At 36.0% G+C, this 25,671-nt stretch overlaps 2 protein-coding genes across 3 annotated transcripts; both read right to left on the bottom strand.

Annotated features, from left to right (window-relative positions):
* Window positions 1–18,824: 18,824 nt before the first annotated feature.
* Window positions 18,825–21,667, bottom strand: LOC130997743 (protein CNGC15b-like). The gene is given in 7 exon segments (XM_057923153.1): window positions 18,825–19,558; window positions 19,639–19,875; window positions 19,948–20,059; window positions 20,145–20,360; window positions 20,362–20,435; window positions 20,507–21,152; window positions 21,223–21,667. Coding segments are annotated over 7 exon segments (1,974 nt in total). The 5' UTR covers window positions 21,246–21,667; the 3' UTR covers window positions 18,825–18,892.
* A 1,817-nt stretch (window positions 21,668–23,484) lies between these two features.
* On the bottom strand, window positions 23,485–25,671 carry LOC130997744 (29 kDa ribonucleoprotein A, chloroplastic-like). Of its 2 annotated transcripts, none has more exons than XM_057923156.1 (5): window positions 25,167–25,671; window positions 24,742–24,843; window positions 24,159–24,539; window positions 23,939–24,035; window positions 23,485–23,752 (listed from the first exon to the last, which is right to left on the bottom strand). In XM_057923156.1, the coding sequence occupies exons 1-4, from the start codon at window positions 25,512–25,514 to the stop codon at window positions 23,985–23,987; spliced, it is 882 nt and encodes a 293-aa protein (XP_057779139.1). In that variant the 5' UTR covers window positions 25,515–25,671; the 3' UTR covers window positions 23,485–23,752; window positions 23,939–23,984. The 2 variants fall into 2 exon arrangements, with proteins under 2 accessions (XP_057779139.1, XP_057779138.1); XM_057923155.1 differs by having other exon boundaries at window positions 23,485–23,749; window positions 25,167–25,664.

Genomic DNA, 25,671 nt, shown 5'->3' with positions numbered 1-25,671 from the left:
TCGCTTCTACTGACATGTTCATGACATATTCAATGTTTCATCATTCTCTACTTATATATCCTTCTCCATAGAATGTGACCCCACACACACATATATATATATATATATAGAGAGAGAGAGAGATGGAGCCAGACGGGCTCGACTTGGCCGCCATTCTATGATGCACGGATTCTTCAAAAATTAGCATGTACGGCGAATCGGATTCTTTTAGGGTGCGATTCTCTCGGATTCTCGTCGGATTCGTACCCGATTCGCCACGTGGCGTATCTTTTAAAACAATTTATAAAAATAAACCGGATTCGCAAATTCCATAGGCGAAATTCACGTATCTCATGCACGAAAGGCCTACATGATACAGCCCTAACAGAGAAGCCGAACTGCCAGAGCAGAGAAGTCGACTGTGCCCGAGCAGAGAAGTCAAGTCTGCACGAGCAGCGAAGTCGAAAGCTGCCAGAGCAGAGAAGTCGAAGCTGCCAGAGTAGAGAAGCCGAACTGCCAGAGCAGAGAAGTCGACTGTGCCCGAGCAGCGAAGTCGAAGCGGCCAGAGTAGAGAAGCCGACTTTCCAGAGCAGAGGAGCGGAATTGCCAGAGCAGGGCGGAATTCCCAGAGTAGAGGAGCGGGCGTTTCCAGAGGGGCATTTTCCAGTGCTGGCGTTCTCGCCCGAGTTGTCAAAGCTTGCTGATCAAGTTTCTTTGTTTCCTTGTTTTTAAGTTTCCTTGTTTTTACGTTATTTCCTTCTTTAAATTAGGGTTTTATTTTGCCTATATATATGGCTGCTGTATGGAACGAAAAAGATAACTTTTAACATATATTTTAACAATCAAATTCGTGAGATTATTCTCTCTTGAGGACTTCGAGTTCTTCCTGAATTTTGCCCAAGCAAATTCAACTTTTCGGCGTATCGGCGAGTTCATCATCCCTCGTCGTGTGTCACTCAACGTCTCCGAGTTGCTGCACCGATCACATCGTTGGGGTCTAGAGATCCGTTCTCTAGGAAACTACGTAGATTAGGTCAGGGGTTTTGGGATATTCTACACTTTATCTTTATTTCAGTTCTCTTTGTAAGTCTTCCGTGCGTGTTTGTGAGATCAGCCCTGCAGGATTCAGTTCTGCACCGGCGAAGATCATATTTTGGGACACCATTCCATACTTCCGTTTGTTTTTCTGTTCGGAGTGTTATTGTTCGGGTACGAGGTTTGTGCCAACCGGCGAAATTCCATATTTATCGGTGACGATCATATCATCTGGTATCAGTTTTCCAGGTTTCGTAAGGGTCGAAATTGTCCAGGGTTTTGTCTTTCTGTTTGGGTCTTTACGTTCTTGAGAGAGTATGAGTGTGAGTTCAGCAACTCACGGCCATCCGGCAGTTTTTGATGGTTGCAATCGAGATACGAAGTGTCGTACATGTAAGGGATTCGGACCCCATGAGAGCGAGCAGTGGGAGACTCTCTTTCACACGAGAGTTCTTGTCCACGACAAGTTGTGCAGTGTGATCATTGATGGAGAAAGTTGTACGAATCTGGCGAGTAGGTTCATGGTGACGAGATTGGGGCTGCCCGAGTTGAATCACCCCGAACCGTATTTGCCATGGCTGAATGAGACCGGCATCGTCGAGGTCACCAAGCAAGTGAAAGTGCCTTTTCGCATTGGGAGGTATGAAGATGAGGTTTTGTGCGATGTTATTCCGTGGCAGGTTGATAGACGAGCTACTCATGATGCAGTCACCAACAAGTACTCCTTCGCGTATAAGCACAGGAAGGTGGCACTGGTTTCCCTTAGTCCTAAACAAATTTATGAGGATCACGTGCTACTGCACAATGAAGCGGATGAGGTGAAGTCCAGGGAGCAGCCGGTCGAGAAAAAGGAGATGCAGGTTGAGGTGGAAATTGATAGAGAGGTTGTTGCTATCAAAGATGAGGAGACCAACCCCGATATGCCAAAATTGGAGAAGACCGACGACGAAGTGGCAGTTGTGGTGGAAATCGATAGAGAGGTTGTTGTTGTCCAAGATGAGGAGTCTCATCTTACGTTGCTGGAATTGAAGGATTCATGTGAGGAAGTGCGTGCGAAATCTACCTTGGCAGCACAGGCTTTAACACATGTTCAGGGCGTTGAAAAGGAGTAGCGATGCGATGTCGACGAACCGGCAGCGGAGCAGGTGAACATTCAGGAGCAGCGCTGTGATGGTGCAATTAAGTTCGAACTGATCTTGTTCACGCAACCTAAGATGCCATGGAAGATTGATATTAGGAGATACCAAGCTGAGGAAGTTGGTGAATGGTCCATTTCAATTAGACAAGTATAACAGTGCGGTCTTTTGTGATGCAGCGCTGAGGGTTGAAGCACCCATGGCTGAAGCAATCATGGTTGTTCGGAAACAACCATGGCTGTTCGGAAGCTCCCACGCTACATATAAAAGGTTGAAGCCACCATGGCTGTTTGGACAAGAGGTGAAGCATGGCGGCCTTTACAACAACAACTTCGTCATGTTCAAGGTCCACGAACAATCAGTGTTAGCGCCGAAGCATTTGGTTTTTGATCCCGGCAAGATGAATGATGGACAAGAGAGAACATCTAGGGTCCATCAATCGTTTCTTGCAATAAACGAAGATCTGGTTTTTTATCCCGGCATTGGCATTCACGACTTGGATTTGAGGACAAATCCTCTTCAAGAAGAGGAGAATGATGCAGCCCGAACAGAGAAGCCGAACTGCCAGAGCAGAGAAGTCGACTGTGCCCGAGCAGAGAAGTCAAGTCTGCCCGAGCAGCGAAGTCGAAGCTGCCAGAGCAGAGAAGTCGAAGCTGCCAGAGCAGAGAAGCCGAACTGCCAGAGCAGAGAAGTCGACTGTGCCCGAGCAGAGAAGTCAAGTCTGCCCGAGCAGCGAAGTCGAAGCGGCCAGAGCAGAGAAGCCGACTTTCCAGAGCAGAGGAGCGGAATTGCCAGAGCAGAGCGAAATTCCCAGAGTAGAGGAGCGGGCGTTTCCAGAGGGGCATTTTCCAGTGCTGGCGTTCTCGCCCGAGTTGTCAAAGCTTGCTGATCAAGTTTCTTTGTTTCCTTGTTTTTAAGTTTCCTTGTTTTTACGTTATTTCCTTCTTTAAATTAGGGTTTTATTTTGCCTATATATATGGCTGATGTATGGAACGAAAAAGATAACTTTTAACATATATTTTACCAATCAAATTCGTGAGATTATTCTCTCTTGAGGACTTCGAGTTCTTCCTGAATTTTGCCCAAGCAAATTCAACTTATCGGCGTATCGGCGAGTTCATCATCCCTCGTCGTGTGTCACTCAACGTCTCCGAGTTGCTGCACCGATCACATCGTTGGGGTCTAGAGATCCGTTCTCTAGGAAACTACGTAGATTAGGTCAGGGGTTTTGGGATATTCCACACTTTATCTTTATTTCAGTTCTCTTTGTAAGTCTTCCGTGCGTGTTTGTGAGATCAGCCCTGCAGGATTCAGTTCTGCACCGGCGAAGATCACATCACTACACAAGGTTGATTTTGATAATTTTATTGGACTAATAATATTTGAATAGTTATATTGTTGCCCAATTAACTTATATAATTGAAAATGCTTAACTTTTGAGTAAAATAAAATGTAAATTACATATAATTAATTTAAGAAAATTTAAATTGTATATATTTTATAAGCATTATATATAATAAAATTTTAATAATTAGATGTATCCTTGCCGAATCGCACCCTATAATTTTGTAGAAGCCCGTATCCCCGTACTCGTATCGTATCGCCCCCGCACCTATGCAACATAGCCGCCATTCGAGTATTTTTTTTAATTATTATATTTATATTGTGTAAAAAAAATCAATTTTTTAGAAATAAAATTATAATTTCACCCATCCAAATTTAATTTTAAATACAAAAATATGAATGATCATACAAATGTGAACATAATTTTAAAATAAGAGCATAGAACCATTCTTAATCCTTAGATCGTGAAAATTTACGATAAATGTATCATTTTGGTAATGTACCACTTGGATTCGAATTCTGCAATGAGTGAAATTTTATTTTATTTTTTATTTTTTTAGTGCAATTAATTGTACAATAAATATAATAATTATACATGTCAATACAATATTCTCAGTTTTCATTTTAAATTACAGCTTTCACTGTAACCGTCGAACTATTTATATATATAAAGAGAATTGTATCGCTAATGAGGCCTAGCTCAAGTAGCAAAGTTGAGGCACCCAAAATTCTCTCATTTGTGAGAGGTTGGGTTTAATCCCGCCTGTGTACGATGTAATTTTTTCATTTTTATGTGGGTATTGTTCTAATCTTTGTGTGAGTAGAGATCTTGCTTGCGTGCAGGATGATTTATTTGATTATATAATAAATATTTCTCATAATTAAAAATAATAATAAAAAATAAAAATAAAACAGCATTGTATCTGCCTATTCTAAATAGGGATGCTAGATTCAATTCACACGGATCAAGATATTAATGCAAATACACTTGACATGCATTTGAAAACATGCACACATGTCGATCAAAATACTGAATAAAATTATACCTAGTCAAACACAGTGAATTTGGCTGAAATATAAATAATAGGGTTTCATTGGTAATACTGTGGGAACGAGAATTTCGAAAGGAAAAAAAATATATTTATTAATTTATATCTTTATTTAATTTTTAAATTCCCCTAAAAAATTTAATTTTGAAAATTTATAAATTTTAAAATTAGATAAAATATTTAATCGGTAAATATATTTTACATTTTTTTGATAATAAGTTAAATATTTGTATTGATATATATTAATGTTAAAGAATTTACGAAATTGTGTCACGTCACTTCTAGGCATAAAATCATATAGGCTCAAGTTTAAAGTTCGTCTCTTCCTACAATTATAAATAGGGATCTCTATATCAATTCTAAACACATGAAATTATAATTGAAGAGCCCATAATTGAAGGAGAATTCTCTAGCTACTACGAATTTATCTCCAATAATCAAGATGTTTCATCGAGGTTCAAGACGTTCTTCGTGGAAGTAACTCAATTAAAGCTCAAGTCAAGTTAAATGTTCGATTCAAAAACAAGGTGAAGGCCCTCTGTATCAAAGTTACAAAATCCAAAGTCAAGTCAAGTCAAGTCAAAGACAACGTTCAATACAGAAATAAAGGAAAAGTTCATGCACCAATGATATAAAGCGCAAAGCCTAAGTTAAATTCGGTGTTTGATCTAGAAACAAGGCGGAAAACCCTATGCATCAATATTACAATGCCCAAAGCTCAAGTCGAGCTCAATGTTTGATCCAAAATAAGACGAAAGCCCACTCCATCAATGTTATGCTCAAAGTTGAAGTCAAGTCTGAAGCTCAAGGATCTAGAAACAAAGCGAAGGCCCTCTCCTATTACAAAGCCCAAAGTTCAAGTCGAACTCAATATTGGATCCAGAAACAAGGCAAAAGTATTCTGTATCAATGTTATAAAGGCTAAAAACTCAAGTAAAGTCTGAAGCTCAGTCAAGCAAAGCCTTTGTTGTTACAAAGCTCATAGCTCAAGTCAAGTCCAATGTTCGCTCAAAAAACAAGACAAATGTCCTCCACATCAACGTTACAAAGCTCACAATCAAGTTCAAGATGATCGAGGAAGTATGTCTTTCCAACAAATCTCAAGGACTACTCGAAACCAGTTGGGAGATCAACATGAAGAGAAAAGTTAAAAAAATGAAATAAAGATAGCAATTCAAATATACATTGAAATTGTATGTAATTTTATATTTATTAAATTAAATATATAAAATTTGTGCTTACAAATACCATAAATAGAAAATGAAGTTCAAAACTGTAAGAAAAAAATGAAGAAGACAAGAGAAGAAAAGATGACATACAAATTTTAACTGGGTCCAAATCTTCCCCTCAAGTCAATGAGATCGATTCTTTACATCAAGAACAGTGACTCTCTAGGTTGCTAATTGATGACGGATATCACCAAAATAGTATAGAAAAGTCCACATGCTGTTTCCAAAAATAGAAACATATTGCTCTTTCGTGTACAAAATAAAGGTGACACAAATTCAAAAGACTTTAAATTTATTAGTGAGGCCAAAAATCATCTTAACTAGTATTAAGACAGACAAGAATAATGCTAAATACACATAATATGTGCGCACATAATTGGACTTTTTTGTCATTTTACATATTTTTATAAATTAAGAAAATAATCAAATTTTAATTGAATTTGTAATTTACATATTTATCCTCTAGCGATAATTAAGGAAGGGACAACTCATTGAATGCTATATCTTTCCTTAATATTAAAATATTTTATTTCCTTAAATTGAAATAACCTATTATCTACATTCTAATTTATACAAATATTAATTTTTTAGACATTAATATATCATGAATTTTAACATATTATATATATAACTTCCGCTATATGTATCATTGAATGCTATTGACATTTATTAAGTATGAATATGAAATTATTATTTCATGTTAAGTATGAATACTATAATTGAGAAAAAATATCATAAGTTGACCACATTGCATTGATTAATTAAATAGTACAATTGTATCATAATATATTATATTTTATGAATTAGTAAAATTAAAATAAAAAAATATAAAGGAATTACTATAATTGTGAGAATAATGTGTCGATCGATTACGCAATGAAATCATAATATAGCCATATAAGGTATTATAATATGATTAATTGGTGAACTTGAAATAATAAAAATATAAATTAAAAATGAATGAATGACTATAATGGTGAAAATAATGTCATACATATATTTAAAAACTCGAATAATGTCATACGCTGACACATCGATCGATTACTAAATCAAATTATACTATAGGACATTATATTAAAATAAATTAGTGACCTTGAAAAAAAAAGGAAGGGATAGCTAAAATATTTAGAATAATATCATATGTTAACTACTTTCTTTGATTATTTCATAAAACTATATGTTAATAAGTAAATAAGAAGTAACAAATTAGTGAACATAAAATTTATTAAACATAAATGTATGACTATAGTTGTGGGAATAATGTCATACGTTGAGCACATCAATCGATAACTCAATAAAAATATACTATAGGACAATATATTATAATAAATTAGTTAACTCGAAAATAACAAATTAAAAAAAATTAAAAATAAATATAATTATGAAATAATATCTTACGTTGAGAACATGGATCAATTACTTAATAAAATTATACCATAATAAATTTAATGAACTCAAAATTTAAAATATAACATATGAAGGAATCACTATAGTTTTGTAAATAAATTAATAAAAATAACAAAAATAAAAAATAAAACACAAATGAAAAAGAAAATGGAAAGGAAAAACAAAGCAAAAAGTGTACTATTGTACTGTAGTACACTAGTACGCCATCCGTGCGATGCACGACTAACATAACAATAACCGACATATTTAAATGAATAAGTATAAATATTAAATAAAATCAAAAATATAAATAAATGCAAATTATGTTTTAAAATAAATAAAATAATTCATATAATGAAAATTAACATTACACGTACATTATCATCATCATCATCATCATCATCATCATCATTATTATTATTATTATTATTATTATTATTATTATTATTATTATTATTATTATTATTATTATTATTATTATTATTATTATTAAACTGCGATTTTCTATAAAAAGAAAAGAAAAAACCTAAAAAAAAACCATTGAAAGCACAAGAAAGCAGACTAAGGGTCGAGCCTCATTAAAATCTTCTTACGGAAAACCCAAAGGGAAAAACCGTAAAAAGGAAAAAGAGTACTCGTCTACAAGACGAAAAAGAAAGAAGGAAAGAGCAGAAGAGAAAGTTTTCGGAATTCCGGCCTAACCATCGTCCCCAAACAATCCCGGCTCTCACCCTACAAAAACAAAAACCCAAACAGCTCGGAAGGCAAAAAGGCCGGTGAGACATCGTCGCCAAAAGTCTGCCAACCTCAAACGAGCCTAAACCAAAAGAAGGGAAGCTACACGGCCGGTTATACGTCGTCGCCGTAAGCACCCCCACAACCCACAACCCAACCAAACCCCACGAAGAAACGTAAACCACAAGAAAGCAGAAAGGGTAGCTACCCGGCCGATTATACGCCATTGCCGTAAGCACCCCACCGCCGAAAAACCAAGCCAAAGGAAGTCGGCTCAACCCAACTAAACTCCACGAAGGATTAACAAACTAGAGGCAAAAGTTTCGGCCGGTGAGAAGCCGTCGCCAGAAACTAACCATCCTCAAACGCACAAACCGAAGAGACGTAAACCACAAGTAAGCAGCAAGGGTAGCTGCACGGCCGGTTATATGCCGTTGCCGCAAACACCCCCACTGCCTAATAATAATAATAATTATTATTATTATTATACATCATAATAAATAAATAAATATTTTCGTACACAAACATAAATAAAAAGTTGTAAGAAGAGAGAAAATAAAATATATTAAAATTTTCATAATTTATTCATTTTAAATTCATTTTGATGATTTTTTATATCTTATTAAATAATTTGTCACAAACTTAAATTTAAGATGCATATTCTTCATTAACCAAATTTGATGATCTTTAGAAAAGAATTAAATTATATAAAAAATAGAGATAAAAATAGATTTAAATAAATGGGAGAAAAGAAAGAAAAAAATAGAGAAAAATTGGAGGAAAAAAAAAACTCTTATTTTATATATATTATATAGATTATATAGTTTGTACAATTAAATATTGGAAGAATATTGTGACATTGCTTAAAGGATATTTTTTAAAAATAAATCGTAGTATTATCTCATCCATGAATTTTATTGTTTAAAACAAATATTAGTAGATAGGATAATGATTAATGAAAATATTTGTATTTTAAATAAAAGAATTAATAAAATCGTTTAACATCATTTCTAAAACAAAGTGGTATCTTGATTAGTGGCCATGCATATCAATATTTTGTTTCCAAAATTGTGTTGCAGTAATAAAAGGAAAAAAAAATCTTTAGAAATTTTCCAATATAAATTAAGGGTAATTTAGTAACAAAAATAATTTAAATTAGGTAATAAATTTTCAAGGGCATTATGTGTGCACATATTATGTGTGTTTAGCAGTACTCGACAAGACAATATTTGGGTGTTTATACTTAGGAAAGAATTTGAAGAGAAGGATTGATACTTTATTAGAAATAGGATTGAATAATCTTTCATTTTTGCTTTGAGTAAACAAGATTTGTGAACTCATTTTCGAAATATACAAGATCAACAATTTTTTTCCTATTTCGACTGTCCTACACTTACATTATTGGAAAGTTTTCCACACTCTTGCGTCTTTTTTATTTCTTTTCTACTCTATGGAAAAATGCGAGAAAATGACACATAAAATAACGTGCAGAGTTGCAAGAAAGCAATTGGATTAATTATTGTTTAACATTTGGAGTTGAGTTTTAAAAGCCTAATGTTAAGGAATTGGGGAAAAAGAGCATTTTTTGGACACATGGATTTAAATAAGGTGGAAAAGTGAAAAACTTTTTTGACCTAATAAATGTGAGATTTTTGGCAGTTGGGTCAGAGGGCGGTGGTTATGACTTTTGAAGTCTTTCTATTTGGAGGGAACTCCTTGGATTCAGAATTTTCCTAATCAGCCGACACACGCATTCATTATCTTCTCTCTCGACCTCATTTAATTTAAAATATTAGATTTATGGTGTGTGTTGGGAAGTTAATATTGTCCCAGACGTCAGGTTATTTATTTATTTATGTAATTTATCAAAATATATATATAGAGGGAGGTTTAAATGAGAATTGAGATTTAAAATGAGAACGAAAAATCATCCTCAATCCTTGGATCATGGATATCAACGATGGATGAATTCACAATCCGGGTTCAAATATTAGAGGGAGCGATTTTTTTTTTTTTCCCCGAATACAGTTAATTGTACAGTGAATGTAGTAACTTTACACGCCAGTGCAGTGTTCTCAGTTCTCATTTTAAATTGTAGTTTTCGCTATAATCAACCTATATATATATACTATATTATTTGTAAGAACGTGAGAACCATCAAATCTAATCCATCCACTGTAAAAATTAATGCATTCGCTGTTAAAATTAATGCACTCAAAAAAATAAAAAAATTTGCTTCATTCAGGATTCGAACCCAAGATCTGCATTCATCCAACAAGATGATGCATCCACCGTAGATCTTGATGATCAAATGGCTGAAAATGGTTCTCCGTTCTTTTTTTATTTAGTGGTTCATTCTTGAACCTCTCCATATATATATATACAGGGAAAACGTGCAAATTGGCCCCCGAAATAGTAGCCCCTATAGCGTATAACCCCTCTTACTCACTGTGTGTGCAACTAAACCCCCAAACTAAAAAAAACCGTGCAGATTGCCCCCTCTGACCTAACGCCGTTAACGGCCATTAGTTAACTTTTTTTTTAATTAACTCTCATCTCTCTCGCTCAGAACGTGGGATTAGCTATATAGGATAGTATCTTCAATAACATTGAGATTTTATATTGAGAACCGAACATAGGACGCAATGTATCATTTGCTCCAATCTCATTAACCGAACAGACCCAAAGAATATTTAATCTAAATTTCACTATATAAGCATTCTTTTATTAATTTTTTTCTCTCCCTCTCTTTTATTTTTTTGGAATAGAGCATTCATTTATTAGGTTGGGTGAAACTTATAGATGCACGTTATATTTTGGTAATACTATGTTATTAGTTTGATTATCGTCTATTCGCATGCTGCAAGTATAACTCAGATGATCAAGATTGGTACGTAATTCATATCTGATTAAAAAAAATGTATTTTGTTATTGTTGTTTTTTTTTAATAGTTGGGGGCCGGGTGGACACCGGAAAAATAATTGATGCGAGGATTGTATTTTTAAAAATTTTGAGATGGATCAAGATTTTAAGAAGATAATTACCTTAGAATTTGGTTTAATAATGGAGACCTTTATATAATAATCCGCACAAAATATAGATTATTTGTTCATGTAGAAACTATATGTATATGCACGCCCTCATAATAGATATAAGAGCATCCACAATGGGAGTGACCTGATAATTGACCTGAGACTACCCCCAATCGTGACATTTGGGGAGAGTCATGCTAATAAGACAAAACAAGTTGATAAAAAAAAAATTGAAAAGTCACCAAAATTGCTTGACCTGGGGGATCTGCCGCCCCAAGTCACGCCTCTCCATTTTTTCTCTTTCCATGCCAAATGTCAAATTTTAACTGGTGGATTAAATATTTGGATAAATAAAAATTTGACACATATGGAAAAAATTTGGCACTGACAATTAAATATGTTTAATTTGTATTTTCTAATTGTATTTTTAAATTTCACGTATTGTACTTTGATATATTTAATTTCAGTTGTGTGTTTAATTCTTGTAATCTTCCTTTGTGATTGAGTTAAATATCAATTATAATATATGACAATGTTTAATTATAATATAATTACATTTTTTAAAAAAATATTTATTTTATTTATTAAATATAATAAATAAATATTTAATTTTAATTTATATTTTATTTTAGATATTAAGATAATTTAAAAATAAAGTGAAAATAAAAAATATGTAGGTTGGGTTGGTGTCACCATTGGGAGTAAAAATTATGTTAGGTCGTGGGTTGTGTAGGTGAATGGGAGAGAAATGAATATTTTATTAAAAAGTGAAGTAAGGTCGGGTTGTAGGGGTGAGCATTCGGATTTCGGATCGGATTTTTGCATGATCCGATCCGATCCGAAAATCCGAAATTTCCCTACATTTCAATCCGATCCGAACCGTATTATCCGAAAATCTGAATCCGAAAATCCGAAAATTTTGGATAAAATCCGATCCGAACCGAAAAATCTGAAATGTTAAAAAAAAATCGAAATGTTAAAAAAAATTCGAAAACCAAAAAAATCCGATAAATCCGAAATAGATGTCAACCTAACCTATTAGATAATTACAATCAAATTAAGGTCATAATTAACAAGCCATTAATTATAATCAACCAAAATGAGAGTATAGGGTTAGAACTTAGAAATATTTAACTATTTAAAAACTAATAATTATATATATTTATTTATAACATTATAATATTAATTATATTATAAATATAATTCGGATTTCGGATTTTTTCGGATTTTTAAAGTGCCAATCCGATCCGATCCAAAAATCCAAAATTTGCTTAAAATTCAATCCGATCCGATCCGAAAATCCGAATAATCCGAACCAAATTTTAAATTTCGGTTTGGTTCGGTTCGGATATTCGGATTTCGGATATTTTGCTCACCCCTATCGGGGTGGGTGAGTGTCATGACTAGGGCTGGGAATCGGGTCGGGTTCGGGTACCCTGCCCGAAAAAATCGGGTACCCAAACCCGAAAATACCCTAAATCCACTACCCGAACCCGACCCCGAATTTGAATTCGGGTACCCTAATACCCGACTTGGGTACCCGAGTCGGGTATTTGGGTACCCTAAATTACCCGGGTCGACTCAGTTTCCCGTTTCCAGTTTCCATTGAAGAAATCAAAACTCACAACGAAATTCCACCAAAATTCAACCCCCATCGTCGATTTGTAGCAACTTTCAAATCTGTGCAGAATTTCATTTGTTTTGCTCAATTCTCAAACCAAGACAAAAAAAAGCATATCTGTTTATTTAAAAAAAAAAAAAAAAAGAGGAAGAAGAAGAAGAAGAAGAAGAAGCGGCTGTTGGAGCTCGGAGGCGGTGCGGCTGCTGCGGGGCGAAGTCCTAGACGGCGGCGGAACGACGGGAACGACTCGCGAAGTCTCGCCGTCTCGGATCTGGGCTACTGCGGGGCGAAGTCCTAGGCGGCGGCGGAAACGGCAACGGCGAGCGGGCGGGCGAGGGGCGAGGGGACGCTGGGTGGGAGGCCGGAGATCCTGGAACAACAGGGCGGGAGGCGGAGACTCTGAGACAGACGAGTCACGAAGACGAAGGGAATTAGGGAAAGGAAGGGAAAATGGGAATTTCAAACCAGCGAATTTGGGCGAATTTGGGATTCTGGGAAATTGGGAATTAGGGACTATATTCGAATTTGGGATTCTGGGAATTTGGGCGAATTTAAAATACACTTAATTTAATATTCGGGTATTTCGGGTATACCCGATACCCGATACCCGATTTTTTTAGACCCTAAATACCCGATCCCGAACCCGACCCCTAATTTTTCGGGTATAGGGTACCCGATACCCGATTTTTTCGGGTCGGGTATCGGGTACCCGATTACCCGATCCCGAAATTCCCAGCCCTAGTCATGACTGTGGGTAGTCTGATAGAAGGGGGACCACATCGGGTTAAGAACGCCACAGTGGGGTGACTTGACAGCTGACTTAATTTTTTTAGTTTTGATTTTTATATTTTTTATTTAAATTTAATTACATAAATTTAAATAACACAATTTAATTCAAATTAAAATTGTATTAATTTTAAAATCCTAAAAATTACATAAAAAATCAACTTGATTTTAGTTATACTTACCAACAAATCTTTAAAGAATTAAATGAAAAGTAATAAATTTAATGCAAAAAATCGAAAGAATAAAAAAAGCAACTGAAAAAAAGTTGTTCAGTGAAAGAAAAAAAATAAAAGAACAAAACATAATTTAATGATTTAAAGGAAATAAATTAAATGGCAAAAAAAAAGAGTTATCAGCCGTGAATGGCAAAAATCGAAAAAGCCTCCATTTAATGGCATTAAATGGCAAAAATCGGAAGAAAGCAAAATAAATTAAATGTTAATACATGCGTGAATGCACACACTCGGATTAAATGTTATCAGGCCTCACCCGATTTATCAGGTCAGCCTCGAATCTGTCTTTGCCATAGTGGGCTGACCTGATATAGCGGTGACTCAAGTTTCCCTTATCGAGTCATCATTGTGGGTGCTCTAAGTCCCGTTGGATAAGGTCAGAAAAATAATTGATGTGAGGATTGTATTTTAAAATTTTGAGATCAAGATTTTAAGAAGACAATTCCCTTAGAATTTGGTTTAATAATAGAGACCTTTATATAATAATCCTCACAAAATGTCGATTATTTGTACATGTAGAAATTATACGTACATGCACGCCCTCATAAAAGATATAACGAAGTCCTCTTGGACTACCTAGCAGTAAAATGAATTTTTTAAGGTAAAAAATCACGAGTTCAAATCCATTAATAATTGCGTAGGTTTGAGTTTGTTGCATTTGATTTTTTAAATATGATTTTTCAGTTATATGTGATTTATATGCTATTGTTCATAAACATATATTTATCTAATACGCACCGAAAATAGCATTATATTGTTATAAATCAGCAACATATACAATTTTAAAATGAACTGAACAACTTAAGAATGTAAATTAGTAAAAATTACTACTCCCTCCGTCCCACCATTTTAGTCCCTTATTCCATTTTGAGATGTCCCAAAAAGATAGTCCACTTTTCTAATTAATACTATATAAAAATAATGTTTTTACTAAATTAACCTTATTTAATGCTTCACTTAAATGTGAAAAGTATGTATGAAAATAATAAATAAGGGTATAAAAGATAAAAATATAAAAATTAAATGCATTTTCTTAATATGTGTGAAAAGTGGGAGGGGACTAAAATGGTGGGAGGAAGGGAGTATTTCTTTGTTGTCAATGGAATTACTCGGAAAAGGTGATAGATTTGATTATTAATATGTAATAACGTCGCATCTAAAACTTAAAAACTATTGATTTAAGTCCTAATCACAGTTAAACCTTGAAAAAGATTCCATGTCCCACCAACCCAATTCTATCAATCCCAACGGCTAACCGGCGCTCTCCCGCTAATGGTAGTTAATACCGTTGCAAACACAAAGTCAATGTAGCATCTGTCGGTGCTCCGCTACTTGGAATTTTTTAAATTAAACTTACATAAAACAAAAAATAATTATATGATATATGCCTTAGAAAGATATACCGACAGTATAAGGTTAGATCACTCTTCATATTCTTTATACTTTTCAATTCTTAGAGACCCACAAATTTTAAATTGATATTTCGAACATTATGAATAATCAATTGAGCCCAATTCATCTACTACTCATTCCGTCCATGATAAAACTTCCGCAGACGGAGTGACATGGATTTTAAAACAAAATATTTGAGTGTATTAAGAATGGTGAAAAATCTTTTGTAATTAATATTAAAAGTGGTGAAAATATAAAAAGTAAGGATAAATGAAGTATTATAAGTGATGGGCTATAGTTCACAAATATAATAGAATTTTGTTTGCAGACGTCCCAAAAGAAAAAAAGTATGAAATTTTATCATGGACGGATGAAGTATGATTTATTATTATTATTACTTGTGAATTGGGTTAACCGAATTTAGTGAAAACTAGTATAGCCAAAATGATGTGCAAATTTGAATCTACATCGTGCATATGATATAATATATTGTGATCCCATCACTCTGTGGTTGTGCTTATGCAAATATTCCTAACTTAATTTCACGTATTCAACAAAAATCGCAAATTCACGATGTACTCAATATACATACAACAATTTCATTGGAAGCGGTTCATATATATACATACGTCTACGTGTCAAGTGTTGAGTATATTAGCTAACGGTTTTCCGTAGGTGCATCTTTTTGTGGATGACGGTCCAAAATGACGGCCATGCATGCGAATAACTATATAATCACTCTGCATCTATTCATCTTTTTGACCGCTTTCTTCATTACACAATACATTACCTCGATATTTTCATTACATTAATTAACATAATGTTTTATCTAGAATATTTTTGTTTTATCCACGCGCAAGGACTTTATGTTGTTGGTATCACAACAACTTTACTTTAGCAATTTAGAAAATCCGCCTTGATCGAGTATGTATACAAGATTTTCTATAACATTACATTAGATAGGAGGTAATTAATATATATTGCTATTTCTATTTGATATAGAAAGGGAATTAAGTTAAAATAAAGGCGTGAACAGAAACGCGGACACGTCCTTGTTGCTTGTTCCATGCAAGGTATCACAATCCATCTCACTCATTAACGAGTCAAAAAGTGGGCCAATTTTTATTGCCGACTATCTCACCGAAAGACCACATTTTTAATCACCACGAAACAATATTCCAAATTAATGTCGCCTTGATCACATCCCGGCACACATGCATTAATTCACACCGCTCACAAAATTACTTACTTTTTATAGGCTGGAAATATTAATATACTTGATAAGTACACATCAAAAATAGCAATTACGAATCCCATAAATTAAAAGAAAAAAAGTCTAAATGTCACCAATATATTCTCATTTCACTTGTCGAACTTCCAAGTTCAAACAACGTGTATATATATATATATATATATATAGACTATTTTCTATAGAGAAAAAAAAATTAAAAAGTGATGAAGATGGGTAAAACATTATTGATACTCAAATGAAATGAGAATTATAGGTATGTTGGCGAAGATAAATGGGGCAGATTAGGAAATGGGCCGGGGCCCACAAACGGTTGCTGATGCTGTCTGGCTTTTACAAGGAATATATGTCGGCCCCTTCTTACTTTGTCTACCTTTCTGATGCCCTACTTTGCAACTTGTCCTTGGCTCATTTTACTATCTTACCCTTCATTTATCTAACAATTTTCCATCTCCTATACAAAAACTACTTTAACAAAATCTACTTTGTTGCAATTGTTGGAATTATAATCAAAAGTTTTCTAGAGGTCAAAAGTGCGATTCTCATTTCTATGTCTTGTACTCCTTTTTGTACTTGACATTCAAATTTAAAAATGTATGGGATTTTTTTAAGAACTTGAAAATCTATGGAATTGAAAAGGAGGAGTTGGTGGGAATCAATCATTCAAAATGAACGAAAATGAAGCAAACCGAGAAATTAACAAATTCTTACGGCTGAAACTAGGGGGAAAGCATGTTACTTAGTTTTCTATTGTTTTAGTTTGTTTTGTTTTAGTGGAGGGTCAAAAGTGAGGCGAGAATGATTTCTTCGTAACCAACCCTTTCAAACACGTCATGACTCATCATTCACTATGTCTTGATTTTTAAAAAATATTTTATTTTTTCAAGTTGTTGATTCAAGATTCGAAATGAGAGCTCCAAGTGAATATTCAAAATTACAAGCTCCTACTAAGTTTCAATTTGAAAATCGAACTTTGATTTATTGTATTGTTCGTATTTTCCAAACACTAAACAAAATGTAAAGGGGTCTCGCCTTGTTAACACCTCCAAATTAATAAGTTGCATTTTCACATTTTTTAATTTAAACTTAGCGAACGCATTTTTAGTTTTCAATTTTTTTTTTCTAGCAGGAGATGAGTACCCATATTTTCTTTTTAGTCCGTCCATGAAACGAGTATTCATTTTTTCTTTTTGGCAAGTGTACCCCACGTAACCTTTTAATTAATACCCTAAAAAAGTGGAACCCTTATTCCACTTACACCACACTCAATACATTTTTTTAAAATTCGTGTCGTCCCAAAATGAATACTCATTTCGTGGATGAAGGAAAGTACATTATATGTCCTTAAATTTTTGTGTATCTGTAACAGGCCTTTAAATTTTCATTTGGTTAAATTGGGTCTATGAAGTTGGCAGTATGTCGTAATTGGGGCCTTCCACTAATTTTCATTTGGTTTGTAGGGCCTTATATGATCATCCAACGTTAAACTAAGCTAGAAGATAGTGTAAAATTTGAAGGAGTTTGAACTTAGAAAAAAAAAAAAAGGCCAAATTATAACACACAAAACATGAAGACACAATTATTCGTAAAAATTAAAAGGACATGTCGTTATTTAGCAAATATCACAACATCTTCAAATGTAAAAAACGTGAGAATCATACCAAAACAGAGAATATATAAAGGATAACATAGCAGGAAATATCTTGTGGTTGAAGTCAAAAGAAGTTCGGAGATAAAGTTGAAGGTATAATGATTGAGTTCATTTTATAAAAACTTTGAAGTTTAAACTCATCGAGACCAAACTACCATAAAAAATAGACTCCGATTTTATATTAATATATATATCTCATAAATAAATAAAGACAACCACTGACAAAGTTAATGAGTGGAATTTGTGGGTGGGACTTACTTAACGCTCATTCTAACCTCCTTAATAATCATTAATCAATCAAGTAATCAACAAGTTTGGAGGAAAAATCCAGTCTCTAAATGGTCAAACTAACAATCTCCAAATTCTAAACTATCATTGCTACCAAACTCTATCTCATCATTATGCATGCTACGTTGTGTTTATGTTCAATTTGCCTTTATCGTGACAAGTGAAAAATAAAATGAAAGTTATTCAACAAACATATGAGTAAAGTTGCTTGTGAAAATGGCGGAATATCACAATAACGTACATCAAGATGATACTAATCATAATATCCAGAGATTTTAGATTCTAACCGGGGTATTATGTTTTTAATCAATCACTGTATATAACATCCATTTCATGTAGTGTGTGCCGTTCTGATGTTATAATCAGTAATGAACTAATCGTGAAAAATAAGAGCATCCGAGTGTAGGGAAATATGATAGCAAGTGAATAATTTCACCATGGTTTGCATTTTGTAAATTTTCTGACTCTTTAACTACTAAAATATGATCTTGCTAATGTACAATTTTGGTTGTCCATTATTCTTAAAATCCTAGCTCTGCCCTCATAGCTATTCTCGCTGAAGAGAAATGCATTCAACTCCAATCTGCCACTCAAAACGTTTTAATCAAAATTTCACCACCAACTATAATTTCAAATCCACATATGATGAGAAAAAATGCAACGAATGATATATCAAAACTAGGTAGAAAATATTCTGAAATTTTATTGGAAATATTAACAAATGCATAAGTGGTAGGTGTAGAAAAGCTATGTTTGAGTATCATGAGTGGAAAAATCAGGCTCAGCAGGTTTGTCCATCAAGGACGAGTGCGACGCGTTCCTGAGGCTCCGAATGCAGGAAGCATAGACGGAGAAGGCGGACGCTTTGGCCGGCAAGGAGCTGCAGCGGTCCTTACCCATTAATCCGGCGAAGCTCTCCCTGGCCTTGAGGGCGGCGGCGTCCTTCCTCCTCTTGTAGCTGAACCAGGCAGCCTGGATGAAGCAGGCGGCCCACGTCCGCCACTGCTGCGAGTGGAACCTGAACTTATGCTTGAGCTGCTTGCTGTGCAGCTTCCTGAACTGCGACGTCACGAACTTGACGTCCTCCGCCCCGAGGGCGAAGGCCTCGACCTCCGTGATGGCCGTGACGGTCCGCGTGGAGGTGGGGAGGAGGAGGGTGGGGCGGCGGTAGAGCCCCCAGCTGAGCAGCTCCTCCCCGCAGAACTCCCCCGATCCTAACTGGGTAGAGTTGAAGAAACCGGTCCTGCCCCCGTTGGTGGTGGAGGAGTGGAGGCGGCCGCGGAGGATGAAGAGCATCTCCACCACGGGGTCGCCCTCGCGGACCAGGCACGTCCCTGGGGTGCACAGCACGGGCTTCAGCCTCTCGCAGATGGCGTCCAGGCTCAGCTCGTCCACCTCCTCGAAAAGGGCAACCTGCACTCACTTTTCCTTTTATTACCAAAACCAATACATAGCTAAGACCAAGACCAAGTGGAAGAGGAACAAGAACTGACTCGGCGAACCAGGTCGAGGCAGAGATGGTGCTTGATGTCTCGCCGGAGATCCAGAGGCAGGCTCTTCAGAATAGCTTCCTCGTCAACTCCTCGCGTCGTAACCCATCTATACAGGTCGTAAGTGCGCACCCTCTGCTTCATGTCGTCAGGGAGTTGCCGGTGTCGCATCCATTTTTCGGTGTCGATCCTTTTAACCCTCCACTCCTCCAACCGTGCCGTTGAAGATTGGAGGTATGCCTGTTCTTATATAATTACCCAAAACATCCATCACCACATTCAATATAATACAATACAACTCAATTAACTTACTTGCATATTGCCTATGAGCAACGCGAAAAGCACCAATCCCAGGATTGCAATGGCTATGGCGAAATTGATTTCTCCGATATAACTAGTTGTAAGTAGATTCTGTCCAAGAGAGCTGCAAACAAACATTGTTTACACAAAACACATTGAATGAAAATGGAGAGCATTAGCATATAAGTATAATGAATGAATTAAGTGACCTTAGATTCCGCAGTCCCCACCAGAAACAGTAGGAGTATTTATTAGGGAAGCTGGAGTTGGCAACTCCGTGAGTCAGCGCGTCTCTGTAGATCCCAAAATCATAGAATTGAGTACCTGCTCCGCACATTGCCGTAATATTGCTGGATGCAAACCAAGATCTTCTGTCGGAATCTCCGGCGGTCTTGCAGTCGAAATACAAGTAGTGGCAGTTAGGGCTGAGCGTCGCAAACACTCTTCCAACACATTTCTTGCCTCTCGATCGACAGCAGGTACCAAAGGGAACCGATCACCTGCATCCACAACATTCATCAGTATCATTATCAACTCTTTAAATTCTCTAAACTACTCCAAACTTACATACATGACTGGCGAGCATAAAGAGCATGAGATTGAAAGCTGCACCGGCCCACGCTGCTTCCACCACCACCCCAGCGGTGGTGATGATCTTGGACGAGAGCGGGAAGACAAGATATAACCTCAAGAGGAATTGAAATATGATGGTGACGCGGAGCCCGTGTTTCGCCCCGATCACATTTGAACCTCTCAGACATGGGATCACAACCCATATCAGCAGCTGCGGAAGAGGCAGAGCGGCTAACAGATCAAACCAAAAGTGTGTACGAAGATATCGCGAAGCAATCTTGGAGGAGTCGATAACCAGCTCCCCCCTCCCAAATATGCGAGAGGAAGGGGCAGTGTAGGCCGTCCTGAACCGGACAAAGATGTGAATCACATAAGATGCATCGACGATGCAACGAGTGAGCGTGAGAGCTATCTCGAGGGGGACGGAGGACTGCATGCACGCTTCTTGCTCAACGTTGGGTAAATAGAAGAAGAGGGGGTCCACGAAGAGGGAAATCAGACATGAGATTAGGAAATATTTATTCCACGTGCTCAGAAAAGATCCTCGTGGATCAAATATCTTCTTCTGCACTATCTCGTAGTCCTCAGAGAATACTCTCGAAAGTTTCTTCTTGCTGGGAGATGACTTTGCCGTTTCCTCAAATCTGAATTCCAAACAATATTCTTCATATCAAACGGATAAAACTGCACACAATAAAACAAGATTTCAAATACCTCGCGCTTGTCAAATGTCTCATGGTTCAAGCAAACCAAGAATAACTTGTATACTTATCTCAAGATATAGCATCTCGTGCATTTATAGACTATAGTCGATGAGAATATAACAAGTAAAACAAAATCAGGCATACTTGAAAGGACAACGAGACGAAGGGGTAGCTGAGGATTTTGTATCAAATTATTTGTAGCTGACTTAATTCATTTGACTATATAAGTATCTGTAGCAAGAACATCTGAGTTTTGTTATTTTAGGGTCCAGTTTCACATATACAATCAAGACAAGGAATCCTCTGTTTTAGCAGTCAGCACGAAAAATTCCAGTCCTTATAGCTTAGTCACAAACTTTCTTCGTGAAGTAGCTATCCATGCTATATCTTTTCTGCAATCCCTTCCCTTCCTGAAAAGTATTTGGTAAAATAAACTTTTAAACTCCTATAGTTAATAAGTACTCTCTCCGTCCCAAACGAAATGTCCTATTTTCCTTTTTGGACTGTCCCAAATGAAATGTCCTGTTTCCTTTTTTGGCAATACACTCTCTTTCTATACTTAATATTTAAATAATTTTCATCAACCCACTTTATCTACTTTATACACATTTCTTAATCTCCGTGCCGAAAAGAAATAGGACATTTCGTTTGGGACGGAGGGAGTATTTTACAAAAATAACCATATCATGGTTATTATTTTCATCATACACCCTTCTCTCTCTAATTATGATTTTATGTTTCTAATATAAAATTCTTTTTCTAACTTGTAAATAATATCCAAACACTTTTACAATATATAAACTCTTACTATTACATCTTATATAAGCTGTCTAGAAAAACTTAATCAAACACCGTCTAAACTCACCTCGACATTACCGTCTACGGAGCCACTGCTTTGGTTCCTGTGCATATGTCTACTTCTAAAATTGATTAGTCAACTACAATTAAGGGCGTTTATTTTTTGAGATCATTAGTTTTAGGGGATGCTTAATTTGAAAGATTAGCTTTGATAGATAAAAATAATACTTTATTGTTTATTTTGATGGTTGGAACTTTGGAATATCCTAAGATTTCAATTGTTTAAGCTAATTTTACTTGATTTTCATATGATTAAAACGGTGGGATTGGAATAATCATAACCTTAAGGATAAAAATACTCAATCATGCAAAGTAAATGTTCACTTTATGAATAAATATAGAATAAGTTAATTCTTTATTTATTAAGATGAATTGAAACTTTGAGATATCCAATGTTATTGATAATATTTTAGTAATAAAGATCAAAATACTCAATTATAGTATATCTTATCAATTATGAAAAACAATAGGGATGTTTACTTTAAGTGAGAGGATGTATAAATAAAAATAATTCAAGCTAATCTATCATTTAATTTGATGAATTAATTAATTTTGAAGTTATTTAACATTTCATCCTTAAAACATTTAATCCTATATTTGATCAATCTATCATCTCACTTAAATAAACGTCCCAATAGTATTTAAATTGAGTGATTATGTTTTGATTTAAAACAAAATTAGCGCGTATACCTTCACAATTGAATCATTTATATACTATCTAAAGTTGCACAAATACCATTGTAAATTGGTTGTACAAACCAGCTATAAACCAAATCACCTTGTCCGCAAGTGATGATTCGTTTTACTTAAACTTAGGTCCTTGTGTTGATTCAAAATTAGATTCCTTCACCATATATGATTTCTCAAACGGAAAAACATACCTATTATGCAAGTGAAAGCACAAAAAAGGTAAGAGTGATTATACGGACATATTCCAACATTAAAAAAAAATGCAATGATCCGTGCTGTTGTGTGTGCTGGAGGTACCTTACCGAAACCATCTCGGAAGCAAAAAGAAATTAACCCACCTAAATATGCATTTTCTTCATCTTAAATTACTATATTTCTACGAGCACATTCGAGTAAAGGCTCAATTCAAATGATATTTTCCACACAGGAGGTAAAAGATATCACATTTTATAAGATATGAAGTTTATGTAATTATAGGAGTTCAGACAGAACAGAGAATGAAATGTAATCATAGGAGTTCATATGTGGATAATTATAGGAGTTCGTTAACACAACAGAACAAAAGAGCTAAACAAAATGAGCAAGATAAGAATGAAGAAAATGGAATGTAAGAGAATAAAGAAAGTGCACTAATAAAGCCGATGGTTAGAGCTAACACATTCAACTCTGGTAAGTGTTTCACAAACAGAGAATGTGTGAGTGTGTGGGAGGTAATTGAGTTTGATTTGGCTGATAAATACTCACCTGCAAATTCTTTTCAACCCAAATGCCAACAACCGTCATTGTTAAAACAAAATTAACTAGTGAGATTACATATTTTTCAATCACGCACGGAATGAAGATACATTTGCAGAGCCTACCTACGAGACTATGTAGGCTCTTGCTGCAACGATGCAGAAGCTCAATACTTGGGAGTGTAGTCACCAGTATTTCCACTTCATATCACCACATCAGCTTCAGTGCAACACCATGTGCGATGCTTGCTATATCTGCTATACAAATAACACATGTGAAAATCCTTGCATTACCTTGATAAGCTCAAGAGAAGATGCCATTTTTTTATAAAAACTACAAGTAAAGGACTTGATAACTATGAAGAAAGCTTAAAAATGTGAAGATTCAGAGGCACGTCTAAACAGTACACAGTTACAAAACTACAACTAGGTTACAAATAATACCATGATCAATCGTTTGCAGGATCAAAACTGTTTTCAGTTTCTAATTTTAACGACGGTCTTCAGCAGGACTGACTCGAATAGGTCGACCCTCCAGCTCCTGCCAAGAACAAATTTTTCCCGTATATGCCAATCAATAAAAGAAGAGACACAAGCCAACCATGAAGGAATGAAAACATAAAGGCTAAAGTAATTAAACTCTATTCCGGACTCGGATACTTACTGTGCCATCCAATGATGCAACGGCTTTGTTGACCTCTTCGGCGGAGCTGTAGGTTACAAACCCGAATCCCCTCGATCTACCATTTTCTCTATCATAAACCACCCTGGCCTCCTGAACATTTCCGTGCTCGCTAAACACCGACTCAAGAGCAAGGTTGTCCACATCCCATGAAAGATTACCCACATAAATCTTGTTGGCGTTACCAAAACTGGATCGTTCACGACTACCGCCACCCCTGGGCCCTCCAAATGAATTGTTTCCATAGCTCGATCGTTCCCGTCCCCTGGATCCTCCAAAGGAGCTATCCCTTCCTCCGAAAGAGCTTTCCCTTTTAGGTGGTGGTGGTCCAGAGTTTACACGCAAAGCTCTGCCCTCAATTTCCTGTAGTGAAATCATAAATTTGCCAAATCAGTTACAACGATGAAACTAATCAAGAAAATCTTAGAAGTACAGGAGCAAGAGATGATAACAAATCAAGACATCACTTAATTAGAAACAAAACAATGTGAATAATTGAATGTTGCACCCCGTGCTCTGGCATTGAAGCACCCAACATGTGTTAGTTATGGAAGATAAAGCTTACATATCCATTGAATTGTTCAACTGCAGCTTCAGCTTCCTCAATAGTAGACATCACCACAAAGGCGAAACCCCGACTTCTTCCCGTGGCCTTGTCATATATAACCTGAAAAACTTCACAACTCAGTTGACAAATTACAATACCATCCTTATTCCTGATATTAATACTGCCACTCTAACCAGAAGAAACTTTCAATTATAATACTACAAAATTTCAATTCAGCTAGTCAAATAAACAGAACTGATATTAAGCGATATATTCATCACTCACAGTTAACAATACAAATCTAGAATTTGAGATTCCGAAAACTGAACCCTACTATATTCGTTTTCAAGTAACCAGCAAGCAACAGAGCATTACAAAATCAAATTCACGAAATTGAATACCAAAATCACACATCTCAACGAGCACCAGACAAACAGACTCACCTCAACCTCCTCCACACTTCCGGCTTGTTGAAACAAGTCGGCAAGCGCAGCGCTGTCAACACTAAACGGCAAATTCCCCACAAAAAGCTTCAAATCCGGAGACTCCTCCCGCTCCGCGCCGCCGACGTAGGGGGTTTCGTCCTCCTCCACGTCCGACGAGAGCGCGACGTTCCTTACAAAGTTGGAAGCGCGGCTGGAGACGGATGAGAGAGCGAGGACGAGTTTAGGCAGGATTTTGATGGAAGACGGCGTGAAGAGAGAAGGAGCGGAAGCGGCGGCGGAGGAGTTGGAGTGGTGCAGGGAGAGGGTGCGTGGGGCTAAGGATAAGAAATGGGTAGAAGCAGCCATTGCTACTGCGTGTTGTGTAGAGATAAGGTTTTGGGGTTTCTCCTCTAACAAATGAAAACAGGCTTTGGAGTAGAGAGAGAGAGGGCGCCGAGACGGATATTTATCGATAAAAAGGTGTAGGTTTATTGAGGGAGCTGCAACTTGCCGGCTCCGCCGT

The sequence above is a fragment of the Salvia miltiorrhiza genome, chromosome 8 (assembly GCF_028751815.1).
Source record: "Salvia miltiorrhiza cultivar Shanhuang (shh) chromosome 8, IMPLAD_Smil_shh, whole genome shotgun sequence".
Lineage (NCBI taxonomy): Eukaryota > Viridiplantae > Streptophyta > Magnoliopsida > Lamiales > Lamiaceae > Salvia > Salvia miltiorrhiza.
This window is presented reverse-complemented; position numbering and strand designations above follow the sequence as displayed.

Coding starts and splice junctions, on each gene's coding strand:
- LOC130997744 (XM_057923156.1), bottom strand. CDS start 25,514: ATGGCTGCTTCTACCCATTTCTTATCCTTAGCCCCACGCACCCTCTCC. Junction 24,844..25,166: donor GAAGTGTGGAGGAGGTTGAG/GTGAGTCTGTTT, acceptor GAAGTTTTTCAG/GTTATATATGACAAGGCCAC. Junction 24,540..24,741: donor TTGAACAATTCAATGGATAT/GTAAGCTTTATC, acceptor ATTTCACTACAG/GAAATTGAGGGCAGAGCTTT.